General features: G+C 58.7%; 5 protein-coding genes across 5 annotated transcripts; 2 read left to right on the forward strand and 3 right to left on the reverse strand.

Moving 5' to 3' along the window:
* Positions 1-594: 594 nt before the first annotated feature.
* On the reverse strand, positions 595-1,502 carry GCG54_00002597 (NADH-ubiquinone oxidoreductase 30.4 kDa subunit; the record flags this gene model as incomplete). The annotated part of the gene is made up of 2 exons (XM_045402686.1): positions 595-1,103; positions 1,154-1,502. The coding sequence occupies 2 exons, from the start codon at positions 1,500-1,502 to the stop codon at positions 595-597; spliced, it is 858 nt and encodes a 285-aa protein (XP_045269304.1).
* A 603-nt stretch (positions 1,503-2,105) lies between these two features.
* Positions 2,106-7,689, forward strand: GCG54_00002598 (putative general negative regulator of transcription C16C9.04c; the record flags this gene model as incomplete). Its single annotated transcript, XM_045402687.1, has 6 exons — positions 2,106-2,149; positions 2,235-2,301; positions 2,372-2,484; positions 2,539-4,331; positions 4,398-4,631; positions 5,273-7,689. 6 exons carry the CDS (start codon positions 2,106-2,108, stop codon positions 7,687-7,689), a joined length of 4,668 nt encoding a protein of 1,555 aa, XP_045269305.1.
* A 557-nt stretch (positions 7,690-8,246) lies between these two features.
* GCG54_00002599 (uncharacterized protein) lies at positions 8,247-9,490 on the reverse strand (the record flags this gene model as incomplete). Its single annotated transcript, XM_045402688.1, has 2 exons — positions 8,247-9,315; positions 9,360-9,490. 2 exons carry the CDS (start codon positions 9,488-9,490, stop codon positions 8,247-8,249), a joined length of 1,200 nt encoding a protein of 399 aa, XP_045269306.1.
* A 924-nt stretch (positions 9,491-10,414) lies between these two features.
* GCG54_00002600 (Two-pore potassium channel 4) lies at positions 10,415-12,576 on the forward strand (the record flags this gene model as incomplete). The annotated part of the gene is made up of 2 exons (XM_045402689.1): positions 10,415-10,527; positions 10,590-12,576. The coding sequence occupies 2 exons, from the start codon at positions 10,415-10,417 to the stop codon at positions 12,574-12,576; spliced, it is 2,100 nt and encodes a 699-aa protein (XP_045269307.1).
* A 3,595-nt stretch (positions 12,577-16,171) lies between these two features.
* On the reverse strand, positions 16,172-17,896 carry GCG54_00002601 (Serine/threonine-protein phosphatase 2A activator 1; the record flags this gene model as incomplete). Its single annotated transcript, XM_045402690.1, has 3 exons — positions 16,172-16,573; positions 16,623-17,725; positions 17,890-17,896. The coding sequence occupies 3 exons, from the start codon at positions 17,894-17,896 to the stop codon at positions 16,172-16,174; spliced, it is 1,512 nt and encodes a 503-aa protein (XP_045269308.1).
* Between the last annotated feature and the right edge of the window lie 960 nt (positions 17,897-18,856).

An 18,856-nucleotide genomic window follows, 5' to 3' on the forward strand; every position in this document is an offset into this window, starting at 1 on the left:
GCACACTGACAGTTGCTGAAAGTGTATGCATACCCGACACAACTTGAGGACCGAGATGGTGTGGTTAGACCTCACGGTATGTATGGGGAAGTCCTCGGTGTTCCTCAGCGTCAAAGCAACATCCAACCCGTCAAAGTGTCCGCAAGAGAGGCATCAGCCAAAAAGGTGGAATGGAGCGCAGCAAGGTCAAAAGTGAAAAAGAAAAAACGAAAAAGGAAGAACAAAACAGAAACAACTCTACCCTCTTGCCTAGCCAGTAGCAAAAGACAATTGAGATAAAAGTTCAACAGCTTAGGTTAAGCGTTCTACCTTGCTGGGCCTGATTCCCGAGTGCACTGACGCTCCGAAACCACACGGCGATGAGACCAATTGACCAGACGAAGCTTCAACTGATGACCTTGAGAAGCAGGATTGCCTTTTCCCGTATGCGACCAACCGACAGATCGAATGACTGTGTAACCTCTTTGCATGTCACAAACTGAAAGGTAAGCCATAGCCTGAGATTTCACACGCACACATCAACAGTGCAACGCGAAATGGTTGTACAAAAGGACTCTAGCGCGGTTAGTTATATACACATCAGGACCTTCTGATCTATTTCTTGGGCTCCTCCTTCTTCTCCTCCGGCTTCGGTGTGGGCAGCTTAAAGCTATCCGGGCGTCTGTCCGTGCCGGCTCCGACCTGCTCCCACGCGCTAGTGCCGCCCTCAAAGTTGCGGAACGCCTGAGTGAGCTCGAGAGGCTCAGTGACAATGCGCTTCTTCTCCTCGTCGTATCTGATCTCGGTGTAGCCGGTGAGGGGGAAGTCCTTTCGCAGGGGGTGGCCCTCGAAACCGTAGTCGGTCATGATTCTGCGGAGATCGGGGTGGTCGGTGAAGTAGACACCAAACAGGTCGTAAACCTCACGCTCGTACCAGTTGGCACCGTCGAAGAGAGGGGTGACGCTGGGGACAGGGGAGGCCTCGTCGGCGTAGGTCTTGACACGGATGCGGGCGTTGTGGCGGACACTGAGGAGGTTGTAGACGACCTCGAATCGCTGGTCTCGGGTCGGGTAGTCGGCAGCGGTGATGTCGCTGATCTGGGTGAACTCGGCCGAGGTGTTGTCTGTGTCGTGTTAGCAGTGATCCGCAACACCACCTCCAATTGGCGCTTACACTTCAGGAACGAGAAGAGGGGGATAATTCCCGAGGGAGAGACGTAGATGGTGAGCTCGTCCTTCCAGACGGAGATCTGCTGGACGTACTTGGGCAGGCAGCCCATGATCCAGGATCCGTACTTGTGCATGTTCTCAGCCTTGGAGCCGTACTTGTCGGCAGGGTTGACGAGGGGGGCCTTGAGGGTGCCAATGTGCTCGCGAGGAGACTTCCTGACGTCCGCGACGTCGGGCTGGCCGGTCGGGAAGCCGGCCAATTGAGGGATCGAGGTCGAGAAGCATCGAATCTCGGTAGGGCGGCAGTTGCGCAAGCCCGCCAGAGCCCTGCTACGGTATAGCCTCGTCGCCATTGTCGCGGTTCTTGCAATGCTGGGGGGCTCGATGCCTCTGTGGGAGTTGATTGATGATGCTGTGCTTCTGCGATGCTTGGGGATTGAAAGAAGCTAGCCGGATTAGGCACACCCCGGGTGGGGTTAGCTCGCTGTTTGCTTCACCAGACTCTCTCAGTACCTGACGTGCCTCGAAGGACTTTTTTTTTTTCAACAACAAACGCAGACCCTCGAAAAGACTTTACCTTTTCACAAATTCAAAAAACAACAACCACCTTGTGAATTTGTTCTTTCACAAAATTTCCCGCAACACCATCCTACCCTTTCCACACCTTCGTCCTTCATTCTACCATCACTTACTGCCGCTATCCACGGACAGGGTGTGCCTAGCAGCTGCTGACTCGCCTCATTCAGAGTGTTGTCATTGGCTCCGGGCGCCTCCAATATCACGTGAGACTGCCTCACATCGGCCGGCTTACCTAAGGCACTAGTGCAGCAGGCGACCCATCCGAGAAAGGCTTTGGCTTCATCCGTATTGAACAACTTCCCTCTCCTGACTACCTCCACTCACAAATCGACGACTACCCTCCCGCAACACATCATTACCCCCCGCAGACTGTCACCATGGCGCCCCAAGACACATTCTTCGACGAGGAGGAAGATACCTGGTATGTCGACCCCTGCCGTCATTGCGCGCCGTTCGCGATGGCCGCACGCCTGCAGTTAGGCACCACGAACTAACTTGCCTCCCAGCCCGCTATGCATCGAGGAGTTCGACCTGTCAGATCGGAATTTCCGACCGTGCCCATGCGGCTACCAGGTATGCCGCCCGATTTCCCGATGCTACATTTTTTTCCATCGTCAAAGGCCGATCTCTAACAGTTTCATAGGTGTGCCAGTTTTGCTTCAACAACATCAAGAACAACATGAACGGCCTGTGTCCCGCTTGCCGCAGACCTTACGATGAGAAGACGATAGAGTGGAAGGTCGTCACTCAAGAAGAGTGCGTTCCTTCCCCACCCTGCCTAGCGACGTCACGCTGATAACCATTTTTTAGGGTCGCCCAGTTCAGAGCCAACATCCAAAAGAATCAGAAGAAGCGAGCTCAAGAACAAAGACAGAAGGAGGTTCAAAAACGCGAGGCCGAAAAGGAGAACCGCAAGAACCTCGTCGGCGTGCGGGTCGTTCAGAAGAACCTGGTTTACGTGACCGGTCTGACACCTACAGTGCGAGAGGACGAGCTGCTCAAGACGCTGCGCAAGCCCGAATTCTTTGGCCAGTACGGCAACATTCAGAAGATTTCGATCAGCAACCGAAAGAGCCAGGACGGCCAAAACCAATCACTCGGCATTTACGTGACGTTCGAGAAGAAGGAGGACGCACAACGGTGCATCCAGGCCGTCAACGGATCCCAGAACGGCGACCGTGTGCTTAGAGCTCAGCTCGGTACGACCAAGTACTGCTCCGCCTGGCTGCGACACGAGCAGTGCACAAACAGACAATGCATGTTCCTGCACGAGCTCGGCGACGAGGAGGACAGCTACACTCGGCAGGACCTATCATCGATGAACAGCATCAGCTCGCAAACGCAGCGGCCCCTGGCTAGTGGATCATCAAACAGCGGTGGAAACAGCGGTGGCGGCCCCTCGCGGTCTGCTTCTCGACAGCAAAACACCCCCGCTCCCACCATGTCGCAACCCATGGCACGCTCGTCGAGTAAAGAGGGATCCGAAAACGGCGGTGATGGCTCGGCGCTTCCCTCGTCGGCTAACTGGGCCAGGAATCCTCAGCGCAGTCGCAGAGGAAGCCACGCCACGAGCGGTGCCGCCTCTAGTCCCGCCATCTCGACATCGCTCCCCGCAACCGCCGAGGCAGTACCGGAGGCCATTGATGAGACGCCGTCAAGAAAGGAGACCCCCGCACCCCCGACTGAGAGCAAGGCACCAATGGTGGCGCCCAAGGCTGAGATTAAGAAGCCAAACAGCCTTCCCGAGACGGTGCTCAAGACGCTCCTCATGGCCATGCAAGGATGCCCGTTCACCTATCACGCCCCCGACACGAATTCGCTCGAGACGATTTACCCGCCCATGTTCGATCTCCGTGGTGGCGAGAAGCGCCGAGCGATGCGCGAGGAGGAGGAGTCACGCCTTGGTGTCGAGGAGCAGCAGAGCGAGGCACAGGAGCCTTCTGAGGGTGAGCCTGAGACCGGCGGTAGCCTCGCCCTCGGCGGCGAGCCCGAAGACCGTGACGTCAGCAGAGAGGCGGCGTTTGAGCAGCGCAGACCCGGTACGCAGCCTCCGATTCAGCGCACCAACACCGACGGCCTGTTTGGCCCGGCGCTCGGCTCGGCTTTCGGCCAGGCCTCTGTCACTTCTGGTTCTGTTGCCGGCAGCCGTTCCATGACCCCCCAGCAGCAGCTCTTCATCCGCTCCCAGAACGGCTTTGGCGATCACCTGCCGCCTGGTATCGCCACCGTACAGCCTTCGGTGCAGCAGCAGCAACAGCAGCAGCAGCAAGGAGGCAACGGCCACAACAGACAGGGATCGAGGTTCAGCTTTGCTAACGACAGCGCGGGCACGTCCGCTTCGGTCAAGGTGGCCGCCAACCCTCGCATCATGGCGCAGCAGACGGCCATGATGCCTTCGACATTCCCAACGCAGCCCGGCAGCCAGTACTATGCGTCGTCCATGCCCGGCCCTCCTCCGGGCCTCAAGTCGACGGGCACTCCGCCAAGCATGTTTGGACAGGGCCACTCGTTCGGTGGCAGCTTCAATCAGTCCAAGGATTCTGCCGAGCTTCTTCAGACGTTGATCCGGGGCCGAGGAGCCAATGGTCAGGGCCATGATGCTGGTAAGCGTGAGTACATGTTATCTTCTTTTTCTAATCAGTACCCATCCTCTACCTCCTCCACCCCAGCTCCTGCTTCGGGCCTCCTGGCGTCGCTCTACGGTAACCAGCCTGGAGCATTCCAAGACTTCGGTCCCAAGCAGAAGAAGAAGGGGAAGAAGCACAGACATGCTAACACTTCCTCCTCTGGGGGAGGTGGCCTAGTTGATCTTGCGGACCCGAGTATCCTGCAAGCGAGAATGCAACACCAGTCGCAGAGCAACGCCGGAGTCGGACAGGGACTGTTCGGTGGTCAGAGCCAAGGTGGGTACAACCCGAACATGATGTACAATACGCGTTTCCCTGGCGCCGGCTGGTGAAGCCGGGAGGGAGCGCGATAGATCTGGGGCGGTGTTGGTCGTTCAAGGGATTTTTGTTTTACACATTCATGTATCATGAGAGGGAGGGCGTCGCGGCACATCAGCGGACGACCGTCCTCGAGGGACCGGGAACAACCGCACTTTACACGCATTGATTCAGCGAGCATTGCGGAAAAAAACATCAGGGCCGCTCAGGGGAGTGGCAAGGGTTGCATTTGGCGTCGTCTCGCGTTTAGGGGCTGGACCGACACCTACAATCGCCCCGACATTATACCTCTTTTCTTTTGGACTCGCATGTCATGGTTTATGGGGTCACGACAGTCAGGCAAGCCATCATCGTCTTCCAATCGCCCAATGTACGTTAACTTGCAGCCCATCCTCCGGCGACGAGGATGGGAGGTGGCTAAAGGACAAATACTATATCTTGCGCACATATTTCGCTCTCCACCCGCAGATCGCTAAGAAGACGATGATGGCAGCCGTGACTTGACCTCCCGCATGTACATATGTGTTTCCCGTTTTTGCGGCTTTTTTGCTTTTGCGACCTTCATGGCTCTAGGGAACCTTGGCTAACTGGTTCCCTAGATGACGAGCTGCTTTCACTCGACGAAGCCACCTTTTCGGTTGATGCGTTGGTGTCTGATGACCCCATGCCACCTTATGGAGGGCTCTCAAGGCCCACGGTACCGACGCCTCCAGGTCTCGGGACTCCCGCAAGGTTGGCGTCGCCGGCGCCACGCCAGGCACCGATTCCTGCCGTTCCTCTTACGCCGGGCGCTCCGACCGCTCCCAAGGCCACGCCCACGATGGCCAACGTCGTTCGGGCAGCCACACCCGACGTCAAGCCTCGCAAGAATGCCCCTGGCTCAGAGGCCAAGAAGAACATCAAGGCTCTGGCCGTTGAGAGTGGGCTGTCAAAGGATATCGCCTCTCAGGGTTCCCCGTCCAAGGGCAAGACTCTTCTCCAGGAGGAAGACTTTCCCGCTCTGGATGCCATCAAGGCGAGCGCTGCTAAGGCCAACGCTCAACGACCCGGCACGCCGGCCAAGTCTGTCGTCTCGACGCCGAAGATCGCCCCAGCGAGCATCAAGAAGCCCCACGCAGAGCCTCCCGCGCCTGCTGCAGAGCCTCCCACCCCGACGCCCAAGGCGGCAGAGAAGAAGCCAGTGCCGGGCATCTTGAACATTGCCGCCGCCACAAAGGTTGCCCAGACCAAGCCCGCAGAGTCTGCAAAGTCTGCATCGACGGAGCAAGACTCGGCTGCATTCCCAGCCCTGCCAACCCCCACAACAGCCGTCGCTTCGCCCATCACGAGAACCGCACCCAAGACGTTGCGGGTCGTTCCTACACCCAAGACCGAAGTTCCGCCTCCGCTGGTTTCAGGTGCCATCTCCGCCGCCGCCAGAGCCGTTTCCACCGCCTCTGGTCGACCTGGAACCCCTGCGAGCGAGGCCATCAGTGACAGCGCGTCCATCGTGTCCACGTCCGTCTCTGTATCTCGAACCAGCTCGCCCCCTCCGTCCAGAGTCGGTGCTGCTCCTGTGCGCACAGCTACAAAAAGCCAACAGCGCAAACAACGCAAGGAGGCTCACAAGGAGCAGTCCGCGGCCGTCGCCGAGGCGGCGAAGCAGGCGGAGCCAGAGGAGATTGCGCCCATTCTCGGCCGCAAGAAGAAGCAGAAGAAGGAGAAGCCGGTCAACACGACTGCTGCCGCCAAGAAGGCTGCGGAGCGTGCTGCCCAACCCCCGGCGCCCCCCAAGAAGGAGGAGCCTCCCGTCCCCAAGCCTCCCATCGAGCGGACGGTCGTCGACCTGCCTCCTCCCAAGGGCAAGGCCGCCAAAGCCGCCCTCAAGATTGCCAAGGCTGCAGAGGAGAAGGGCAAGGCCAAGGAAGCTGCTGCTGTTGCTGCTGCCTCTCCAGTTACACCTCCTGCTACTGCCGCGCCAGAGGAGTCCCAGGACATGGCTGAGAACCCCAAGACCATCCCCGAGGTTGTCTATGACGACCTTGTCAGCAGCGGTGAAGCTCCTCCTGAGGAGGTTCTCAGTTTGCTGAGACCCTTTATTGAGCAGAACATCCGTCTCGACCGCGCGCACGCTGCCCAAGGAACCAACCCGCCTCCTTCCACTACAACAAAGGGTATTGTGAACGACGCAGACCACGCCGTGCTCCTGTCCGGGCAGCCGGTGCGCAAGGTGATTGAGGGTCAACGCGTGCTCATCACCCCCAATGGTGACTGTGTCCGCAACCTGACCGAAGAAGAGGAGGAGAAGTACCTCGAGCTCCAGAAGAGCATTGCTGAGACCAGCGACCAGCCTGACAGCTTCGTCGCGCCCCGCCACCAGACTCGCCCTGGCGGCTTCTCCCTCATCAAGGGTCGCGCGGTGCCCAACGGAGCGCCGTCCTACTTCCCCCCTCCCCCCACCTCCCACAAGATGTTCTCTGACGACCCCGTGAACAAGATCCAGCGCGAGGAAGCCATCAGCTACATCAACCAATACGTCCTGCCTCGCCTCAACCTCGGCAACACCAACCTGTTCCCCGGCAGCTGGAAGTCGGCCCCGGGTGCCAAGGACGCTCTCTCTGCGCGCGAGACCGCCGCCCAGAGCCTCAACTCGCTGGCCCCTTACATTTACGGACACGACGCTGCCGCCGGCGCGGGCATCTACTCTGCTGAGAGTGGCGGTTCCGGCAAGGACATCCCCGAGGACGAGACGCCGTTCGGAGGCCTCGAATCCCCGCACCACGCCGTCGCCCCCATGCCCAACATCTCCGTGTCCGCTGCCTCCGCGTCTGCCGCCGCCGCCGCTGCCGCGCAGGCCCACGCCCAGCACAGCTCTCACCCCAAGCTCCCCGGCACCCCCCTCAACAGCATGACTCTCATGAGCGTCGAGGATGCCGAGGCCGCCCTCGCCCTGGCGCGCAAGGAGACCGAAAAGCTGGAGAAGAATCTCAACCAGGCCATCAAGCGCAACCGCAGAATTCTGCTCGGAAGCAGATGACTAGCCGTAGAGCTGATGGGAGTCGTGGAAAGGATTGTTTTGGCCGTGACGATTCAGACTCTCATGTTGGGGGTTGGAGTCGTTGGAACCGTGGTGGACATGCTGGCAGGTGCCGGACGAGCGATGTGGTGATTCGTCTATATTGGCACATCCTGCCATCTTCATGAAGCGATGAAACGAAGCAGATACGGGGAATTTGGCCCCAACGTTTGTAACGATTTTGTGTATGACTTTTGCTACCGGCATTGACGCCCGTAGCGCTTGTACAAAAGTTTGTATTCTATTGGGAGGCTTGGACAGCCCTGGGTTTGGGTTCGTCTTGGCCTTAGATGAGGCAGCGTGGGGCAGTATGGCTCCAGCGGATTCATAAACTTAATGATAGTATCGATACCCTTAGACCTGACGCTTATGTGATGTGTTTCGCCTGGACGTACGAGCTTGTGTGATGTATCAGTTGGACAACCAAGGGCTCACAATGGAGCCTATTTGCGTGACACGGCACCAGCACTGTTTAATCAGATTTGATTCAGGAGTGAGTACGAAGAGTGGAATGGGTATCACGATTCGAATCTGTCCTCCAACCATCTTGTGATGACTTTTTGACCACGCTCCCCCAGCTGCAAGTACTCGTTATCTCCAACGTCCACCAGCTTGACCCGCCGTTCTGCTTCGGTCTCGGCGTCAAAGTCCTCATCCCATTGCAATCGCGACTTGAACTCCAGCTTTTCCAAGCTTTTCCTCATCAGCGAGGCCAACTCCGACGCCTGGGCTTCGAACGTGTGTCCCGCGGCCCTGCGCTTTCCCCTCTTCGTTGTTTGCAGAGGTGGACTATCGTGAAGCAACAACGACGCCGGCAGCTTCAGCGTGGACTTTCTTGGGGGAAACATGAGCGCGCTCCGCCTCGGCGCCGTGAATGCACTCCCTGTCGCGGCCAGAAGATCACTGACACTCCCGCCAGACGTCAAAGACGACATGCGATCCAGCATCTCCGTCACCACGGCTGCCTGGGTGAACGTGGACGGCGGAAGCATCCCCGAGGTCTGGAAGAAGAGACTGGGGCTTACAAAACTGTCAAACAGGTCCGCGGGTTTCCTGAACAGATCGGTCATCTCCATCTGCAGGGCATACAGCGCCGAGCCCTCCTTCGGCCGCGAGGGGAGTTTGCGGCCGCGCGGGGTTGCGGGCTTGTTGATGCGGTGGTCTGGGAGGAACATGGACCAGTTGTAGATGCCGTTCCAGGCAACCAGACCGCGGACGGCCACGCGTTCGTGGTGGTGAGACTCGGTCAGGGCGAGGGAGGCGGCGAGACTGGCGCCGGCGTGGGAGCTGTAGACGTAGAGGTCCCGGCGGGCGGTGCTGTCCGGGCGAAGGTTCTCGGTGATCCAGGTGTAGCCGGCCAGGATGTCATGGATAGGCGTGGGCCACTGCAGGGGCGTGGTGAAGCTGGGCTCCCCCGATGCGTCCGGGGGAGTGGAGTCCGTGGCGGACCATCGGTAGTTGATGACGGCGGTCGGGTATGGGTGAAGGAACCCGGGGACGGAGGGGTGAGTGCCCGGGAGTGGCGAGTGTGGTGGTATGTATATCATCAGAGGCGCTGAAGAGGATTGCCGCACGACATTGTGAAGGCTGGGCTTGTCAGACACGATCTCGAGCTTTTTTGAAAGACATACTCTACTGTGATGCTGCCAGACGAGCCGATCGGCACCTCGACAGAGTCCTCAAGGGTCTGCTCAGAGTGGAAGCATCGCCGTTGGACACGTGGGAGACGACACGGTAGCCACAGTCTCGACCATCTTCTCATTGTCTAAAAATAAGAGCCGGCGTGGGATCAGAGACCCAATTCCTCATTCCATATCGACAGGCCTCCTGAAATCGGTTCACCAACAACGGATGCAAGATGTAGACGAGGCGCTCGCCAGCACACCCTAACGCGTTTTTGCGACCCCCTGACAGCGAGCGGCCTGGCCAGCCAGTGGCCATTCCGTCCTGGTGTGCTGCACCGCCGCAGCCCCCCACATCCCCGCCGTCGCTCTCGCCAAGGGTCCCCCGTGGCCTTCATTAGCGCGCTCAAGCAAACCGCTAAGACGCTGTAAAGGGCAGCGCGTGGCATCACCGGCGGCCAAGCAACGCGCGCTATTCTCTCGCACACGAATGGAGCAGCAATCATGAGCTCGTTTCTGCATGCATGGGTAACCTGATCTTCCATTCCTCACGAGTTTGGCAGAGTCTGGGGGCAAGATACATATAAAGGATGCTCGCCAAGCACGGGTTGCACTCTCGACGACATGTCGATGTCTGTCTGCGCTCGCACCCGACTCCACGTCCCCGATCATCGAATCCGTCTAGCCCCGTGTTCGCTAAGAAAGCCCCGGCCGTCTTAACCTAGCATCTGAGCTGCACACCCTCACGACCACGAGCCGACGTCATCGCCGAAGCGCATTGTACCACCATCTTCCCTCGGGGGGAACCCGGGTACGTCGGGTCTAGAGGTCCGGCCGGGCCAAGACCTTGATTTCGAGGTCGAGTGACGCCTCGCCTTTTTCGAAGCACTCATCCCTTGAATTTGTACGTCCATGTATTTTGGGTAGCATTGCCCTGGACAATCTCGCCGTCGTTTCTGCTTAGAAGCGGTTTTTGGACCACATCCGGGAATGCCTTCGTTTTGGTGGTTCCGCCGCTTTGAACCCGCTTATTTTGGCCACAAACCTCTCCGCAAGCCGGCACCATGAACGACGCCGATCTGGGGGACAACATCGAGCAGCGCGTTGCCCAGTCGGAGCAGGCCAAGGCCCAGCGAGACAAGCGCTTCCAGAATGACGATGCCCACTTGGATCCGAGGTAAGTGTCCATCGTACACGGCCTTGGCATCACAGTATCTGTTCCGTCGCTGACTTGCGTAGCCGTTGGTGGTTCGCGTCTTCCGCGTTCCCCATGATCGCCGGTACCCTTGGCCCCGTTGCATCGGCGTTCAGTATATGCGCTCTCGTTCGCCCTTGGCGGCAGCACTTCCCGCCAGGAACCGATATCGATGCCGCTACCTTTGTTCCGGATCCAAAATGGTCGGTGCAGTCTCCCATACTTCAGGAGTGTTCTAACACGACCAGGCTCATCATAGTCAATGCCATCCAGTTGGCCATCGCCATCGTTTCGAATGTATTCCTCCTGCTGAACATGGCCCGCCGGGTCCGCTTCTCCCTGGCCCAGCCCATTACCATCGTGGGCTGGTATCTCTCGGCAATCTGCCTCATCGCCCTCAACGCCACTGCCTCGGGACCACTCGTGATTGAACCGCGAGAGGAGTACATCAACTCCCAGGCCTTCTACTATGGCATGTTCGCAGCCATTCTCTACTTCGTCACCGCCTCCCTCATGGTCGTCACCGTGTACGGCGCTTACACCCGCCACTACGCAGAGGACTTTCAACTCACCACCGCGCAGCGTACCCTCATGCTGCAGACGATCCTCTTCCTCCTCTATCTGCTCCTCGGCGCGCTCGTATTCTCCACCATCGAAGACTGGTCTTACCTCGATGCTGTCTACTGGGCCGACGTGACGCTCTTCACAGTCGGTTTCGGCGACTTTGCAGCCGCCTCACCCCTTGGGAGAGCTCTGCTCATCCCCTATGCCCTCATCGGTGTCATCAGCCTCGGTCTAGTCATCGGCTCCATCCGGAGCTTGGTTCTTGAGCGCGGCCGCCGCAGACTGGATGCGCGCATGGTCGAGAAGAAGCGCCGGCAGCTGATCCGCACAATGACTCGCAAAGGGAAAGACGACATCCTCAAGCCCATCCCGTCCAACGTCGAGTCTCCCATATCGGATGCCTCACCGCTGCCGGCCACCGAGTTCGAGCGTCGCCAGGAAGAATTCAACCTCATGCGCAAGATCCAAGATTCTGCTTCTGTCCGGCGCCGCTGGATGGCCATGTCCATCTCCTTTTCGTCCTGGCTCATTCTCTGGCTCGTCGGCGCCAAGATCTTCCAGGAGTGCGAACGCCCCTACCAGAATTGGTCCTACTTTGAGGGCTTCTACTTTGCCTTTGTCACACTGACCACCATTGGCTACGGAGACCGCACCCCTGTCTCTAATTCGGGCAAGGCGTTCTTCGTCTTTTGGTCGCTTCTGGCGCTGCCGACGATGACGGTCATGATTTCAAACGCAGGAGACACCGTCGTCAAGGCCGTCCGCGATGCCACGCTCGAGCTCGGAAACGTGACCATCCTGCCGGGAGAACGGGGCTTCCGCAAGGAGCTCCTCGCTCTGTTGGACCGATGGACCTGCGGCGTGATATTCAAAGGGCCGCTTATGGACGAGGAAGACGAGCTGCCCCCGGGCTTCCTTGGAAATGCCCACCGGCTGGAGCAGGGCAGCTCCGAGGAGGATGACAACGACACGGACGCCTACTCCTCCGTCCCCGATCCCACCTCAGGCCGGCAGCAGTCACGCGTTCGCGACCCCACGGCACCGCTGCCGTCCTCTCGCGCCGAGTACCACTTCCTGCTCATCTCGGAGATAGCCGCCGTCCGCCAGCATTCCAAGCAGAAGCCCCCGAAGAAGTACTCGTTCGCCGAGTGGGCGTGGTACCTGAAGCTGATTGGGGAGGACGAGAGCAGCTCGGCCACGCACCGCAAGGCTCGTCCGCACATCCACTCCAAGAAGAAGAAGAGGAGCAGGCGGAGGAAGGTGCGCGATGAGGATATGGAGTGCCCTGACGAAGACAAGTGGTCGTGGGTCGGGTCGCAGTCGCCGCTGATGGGGAGCCTAGAGGAGTGCGAGTGGATTATCGAGAAGTTGACGGAGAAGTTGCGGGACGAGCTTGATGTTGTCCGTGGCGAGAGCAGCAGCAGCGACGTGCGAGGCGAGAAGGACGCTGGGGATGAGATTATGTAGTTTTGCGAATGATACCCAAAGATGTTTCCGTACCCTCCGCATTCCTGCCGTACATCCTGACACCAACCATTCGCTTTCAGCTTCTTCAAGTCAGAGACTGCCTCGTTTTCGAGAAAGAACCAGACAACTTCACCTGGTCGTCGATCCTATCCTTCTTACAACACGTCAAACAACGACGCTGCACACTCCCGCCAGGTCGACCTTGGCTGGACCTGTGTCCAATGAATTGCAGGCATTGACAGGCCAGTCCTTGGCAAATTACTTTGCAATCCAATCAACCCTGGCTTGGCTCCGCCGACCAATCTGGTCACGGTTCAAATTTCGCCGCCAAGAGGGGGCCACTTGCATTATTTTCAGAACAAGCCGCCCGTCTTCCAAGAAATAAAATTCTGAATTCTCGACGCTCAACACACTTTACCGACCTGAATCCGACAGAGAGAAAAACAAACAGCTTTGTCCTTGTCGAATTCGTCCCATATTCGTTTCGAAGGTTTTCAGCCGACTCCACCCACGCAGCGGCACTGCAGCCGCCGACCCGCTCCTGCACTCGGCGATGACATCCCTGGTCGCGGCCGCTGGCACAGACTTGGGCGTCCGTGGTACGCACCCACATTCCTTCTGCGCACCCACTGTGCGAGGCACGTCAAACATAAGCGCTGAATCTGGCCTCCCCGGCATCGCCAATCGATTGGTAGCTGATGAGTAAGATCTGCTCTTCCGGCCTGATGGTCTAGAGGTATGATTCTCGCTTTGGGTGCGAGAGGTCCCGGGTTCGATCCCCGGTCAGGCCCCATTCTTTTGCCGGATTAGTGAATTTTTTGGCAGATGATGCTAATGATGATTCTCGCGACGTTCTGTGACTGTCGGAATCGTGCAGAATCATTTGTGCTAGCACAAGTGGGTCGATATTCTGTCCGCACGTGACATGTAGAGCTGTTCTGTTTGGGCACTTTCGAGACGCTCATGTGAGGATCAACGGGCGAGTCGAGATTGCTCGACGTCGCAGCGGGCATCCGCACCAATTTCGAGCAATCTCTCAAACCTCTTGATCCGATGTTTGACCACCGGTGCATCTGATTATCAGAACTTCTTTAACCCGAAGCGGCATGGTCCTCCGGCTCTGAGTCTCTGGCTATCTGGTGCCAGCCAACCCTGGCCTGCGGTCTGATGGAATGACGGCATATTGTCAGATTTGTTCTGGAGCTGTGTGGGCGACCTGCAGCTCCAGGCGACGGGCGAATGCCACCCATCAGGGCCAGGCTCTTGGTGGGTGGTAATATCAACGCTGCAGCGTCCATCGGCGCCATCGCCTTGATCAGGAGCCAGCTGGAGCGAGAGCGGGTGCAGTGAGATGAAGTTGCTGCCGCAGAGGTCGACGCCGTGCTTGGCGCGCAGCATGCAGCATGCAGCCACAGCTTCCAGCAAGCAGAAGGGCGTTGGAAAAGCAGGGTTTCAGCATGCCGCTGCCCGCCCATCCTGTTCATCAAACTTTGCCAGACTTGCTGCGATACGAACGGCGCGAATCTCCGATGACGGATGAACTCTGGGAGGCGTGCTCTATCTGCGGGAAATCACTGCTGACGCTCGTGGATTTGCACATCGGGACGTCTTCCGTTACTGTTCAGTGTTCACTGCCATCTTCGCTGGATGCCTCCGGCCGCCTTCGCCTCCCACAGTCAAGGTCGTCCTTGGCGTGTGAGGTGCTTCTGGATCCCAATTTAGCAGCAATCGCAAGTGCTAAGCTCTGCCCGGGTACGTACCGCGTGGGGAGGTCGCCAATGTCGCCCACCGCCCGCCGTTGCGGAGGAGTCAGGGCGCACCTGGTGATGCGCTAGGGAGGCCAAAGTGTGCTGTAGTCGGTGTCACTGGTAGGGATGGCAGCTGCACGGTTGGCCGCCACGGGCCCCTCTCCATTGATTGTCACTGCCTCAGCAGGGAACGAGGCACGCACCATTGGACCCCAGCTCCTTCCCGCCGTTCTGCTGAGACGAGAGACCCTTTTCTGCCGCTGCTGCTGCTGGGCGCGTGGCTATTTCTACTCGAGGCCCCGGCATCGTCGTCGTCGTCCCTACTTCCAACGTCTATCGTCTACTCTCGCTGCCATCATCCGAGTATCCAGCATCAACAAACTGCCAGTCTATCGCTACCATTATAAGCGTATCCAACGACCGACAGCTCTACTACAGTCATTCAAAAACCGCCATCATGGGTGGAGTTCGTAAGTAGCCCCGTCGTTGCGTCCTCGTCTCAAGAGCTTGCGAGAGCATCGTGCTCAGATACCTCGGAAACGCCTCTCCTGTGGCCGATCTCCATGCCGTTCAAATCACAATGCCAAGACAAATCACTAACACGTCCATGACAGCTCTCGGTGCCCTTGACAACCTCAAGGACAAGCTCAAGGAGATCTTCAAGAAGAAGAAGACCAACAACACAAACCAGCCGACCAACGGGACACAACCTACTGGCACCACTTCGACCGCTACTCAGCCTACCAAGACCGAGGCCGCGCCCCCCGCTGCTCCCGCGAGTACGTGATTGCTTTGCATTCTTCTCAGACAGGAGACGCGTCTCCAGATCAATAACTGACGTTTCTCGCAGCCGAGCCCGCAGCTCCCGCTGCCGCTGCCGCTCCCCCTTCTGAGCCGGCCAAGGCCCCCGAGCCCGCAGCCAAGCCGGAGGCAGCTCCGGCGACCACCGAGCCCGCCAAGGCCCCCGAGGCCGGTACGTTCACGTGTTGGCGATCCACCCGGCACAGATACCCGAGACTGACGCGTTTTTAGCTGCTGCACCTGCACCTGCGCTTCCCGCTGAAGCCCCCAAGGCTGCTGAACCCGCTGCACCGGCTGCCACCGAGCCCGCGAAGACGGAGACTCCCGCGGCCCCGGCTGCCGCCCCTGCTGCTGAGACTCCTGCTGCTGCTCCCGCGGCTGCGGAGCCCCCAGTGGAGGCCCCCGAGACGGCAGAGCCAGCCAAGACGGAGACCGGGACGAAGGAGACTCCCGCCCCGGCTCCCGCCGCTGCTCCCGCCCCAGCTTCTGGAGCCCCCCCTGCCTAGTTGGCAATCGATATCTCCTATAAACTTGAAGTTGATTTTGATCCTATCACCTATGATTTTGGTCATGCCCCTGCATACTCTACGTCTGGCGGATCTGAGAAAGCTTGGTATGAAGATCACCCTGCCTACAGAAGGTTGAAGTCCCCAATGTTGGTCCGGCTTGGATCTAGGTGGGCAAACGCCACCGCATTGTATGCAGGATCTGCAGCGAACAGCTGAAGGGAGCGATGAAGGCCCGCGGGCTAGTTTGTTTGTTTGCTTAATTGCCGGATACCCATTGAGTAGTTAAATCAAAGCGTTTTGCTTATACATTTTGAATTGTGATGCTCAAAGTGTTCGTGAGGGCACAACTGAGCAGGGCCGACGACAACCACAAGACGACGGAGACATGGGACAGCGCTGAGTGTTGTACTCTGGCAAGGTTTATTTGATTTAATTGATTTTGCATTCAGCCGTATACGGCTCTTGAGGGTATATCCTTTGATTCATTGCTCTGGCATCTCTCGCCAGGCTGGTCTCATAATCATGATCTTCGCTTCCCTACTTGGCCCACGGTGCTTTGGTCAAGGTGACCTGTGCATCCGTCGAGCCGCTCTGCGCCTGCGCACCGGGAGCGGGCATTGGGAGCATGCCCGGAGCTGGTGGCGCACCCGATGTAGCCGCCGGCGGTTGTCTCGTGTACGGCATACCACCAGGCGGTACTCTCGGCGGCATCATCTGCCCGCGGCCTGCCGCCCACGGTGCCGCTGTACCTGCTCCCTGCGGCGGCGGCGGGGCTGTCGTTGCCGGGTAGTTGTACGACGGCTGGTTCGCAGCGTGTACGGACGGGGCGACGGGAGCGGCATCGGGGTCCTGGTCCCAGGAGAAGAGGGAGCCGAAGGTGAAGTGCTGGACGACGGGGAACTTTTGCAGGACCTCCGCGTTGAACATCTTCAGCATGCCCTATGTCGTGTCAATTACTACTCGTTGGCACCGCAGATGAAACCCTTACCTTGTTGATCTTGCCCCAGCCAGCTTGGACGCCAGAGACGTCGAACAAGATGGGGCTGTGCTCCCAGAACGGGCCCTTCTTGACGTCGTTGATGAAGCCCACGGCGGAAAAGTACATGTTCTCTGTCCTCTGCTCCTCGACGACGGCCGCCTTTACAATGTCTCCCGTCTTGGGCGCCCCACGGACGGACCCCTCCATCGGCATCGGCTCCGCGGAGCCTTGGGTTATCGGGGTCGTGAGCTGTGCTGAGCCGAAGATGTAGGGGAGGAAAGAGTGGTCGTCCAGGCCCCAAACGCCGTGAGAGCCTGCGGGCTCGAGGGTGTACGTGAGGATGAGCTTGCGCACGACGCGGAGGTAGGGCTCGATTACGCCGAGGACGATGGCGCGGTCCGTCGCGGCGGGGTCGGCCTCGGTGCCATCGCCGAAGAAGCCCAGCTTGTAGAGGGAGCCCAAGAAGGCGAGGAAGGCGAGCTCGTGGCCCGTGCCGTAGTCCAGCCTCTGCGACGACCCGAAGGAGCCGAGGAGGTAGGAGAGAAGCTCGGATGAGGGCGGTTCGGAGGCTGGTGTCGTCGGGAAGGAGAGGACGGCAGACGGGATGTGCTCGGAGAGGAGGGCCGGTGCGCGCTCGGCGAGGAGCTCGTGCCACTTGCGGAAGGAGACGTTGCCGAAGCGGCGGGGTCCAGGATCCGGGGGTGCGAGCTCGATCAGGGCCTCGGCGGCGGAGAGGAGGTTCTGGAGGGCCTTGATCGGGGCCGGGAGGCGGTCGCTCGTGGGCGGCGGGAGAGAGGTGAGGGGGTAGGTTGTCGCGGGGCCGCCCGAGGGAGAGCGGCGCGGGCAGAGGGATCGGTTTAGCTGGAGGACAAAAAGGAGGATGTCGCGGTACGCGGTTGTGGTGAGGAATGTCGCGAGGTCGGTACCGGTGTTGATGCGTTTGGTGGGGGTTTGGAAGGTGTGAGGGGTCGTCTTTGGCAGAGGCTTGATGGTAGGAAAGGTCAAGGGTTGCGCTGTCGGCGCTGATACTGATGCTGGAGGCTCCATAGTGGCTGTCTCGTTTCCAGCTTGGGCGAAGCTGGCCTGAAGACGCTGGATGAGGTTTAGGACGACTGAATCTTGAGAGCTTCTGGAGCTTCAATGGAGGGGTGTGACGACAATGTCTGCTTAGTCAGCGGCCATGAAGATGGTACGAGAGCAAGCCACAAGCCACACCTCTCCAAGCAACTTCAAGAACACCACGACCACCCGTTCTCAGCACGTTCAACACACCAACACCGCATTGTTTCTTTGACGAGATGCACAAGCAACGGGTTGGCCTCTGCACCGGAAATGTTTCGAGTGATTCACTTCCCGGATTCTATCTTGAGTCACGTCGGAAACCTGCTTTGCAACTTTCCCATCGGCAGCTTCACATGCCTCCCCGATTGACTCTGGAGGTGAGAAGTCTCACCTGCCTTGAATCCATTGGCAACCTCTTGACGAGCTGCTTTCTTCCCTGGGCTTCGGCACGACTGGCGCTGTCGTCCTACCCCTTGGATGAATCTCGATTCCGCGCCGTCCGCCGTAGCCGGCAGCGAATACGATTTGCTGGACGTCATTCGCATCTGCAATTCCAAAGCCTCGCAACCGCCCGAGGCGACGAATTTAATTTTGAATTGAAATTATACAAGTTTTTCAACTGGTTTTGTCCTCCCGACTTGCCGCAAGGCGGGCTCAGCCTAGCTCCAAACGCGATGGTCTGATGAGAACCAGACGACTATCGAGGCTAAACCTCTCTGGTAAGCTTCTTGAGAGCCTTCGATGCGAGATCTACTGGCATCAACGCAGTCAGTTGCGAAGTCCGAGGCGTATCTCCGTGGGAAGCTCAACCACTCACCGCAGCACTGACTCTGCGGACATGGACCTCCATGTCAAACAACCACATGTTCCAGACCAATCAACAACTCCACCTCGTTTCGGACGACCAGTGGAAGCTCTTATCTCGCTTGCTGCTTGGTCTCGTTGTCTGATATTTCATCTTCAGTATGGTTCTCAGAAACATGTCTCCTGGCCTTGCATTATGCGGCTCCAACTCAGCCAAGCAGACACAGCCTTTCGTCTGAATGGTGCGACGTGTCCCGTTCCCGTCCTTTCAGCCTCCCGGAGCTAGAGCGTCATACCGTCATAAGCTGTCGGAGCGCATACTGGTGGCGACCGCATCCGTTTCGTCCCGTCTCGGGCCCTGGGCGGGAGGACGATGG

This window comes from Colletotrichum gloeosporioides, assembly GCF_011800055.1.
Source record: "Colletotrichum gloeosporioides strain Lc1 chromosome Unknown consensus_13, whole genome shotgun sequence".
Lineage (NCBI taxonomy): Eukaryota > Fungi > Ascomycota > Sordariomycetes > Glomerellales > Glomerellaceae > Colletotrichum > Colletotrichum gloeosporioides.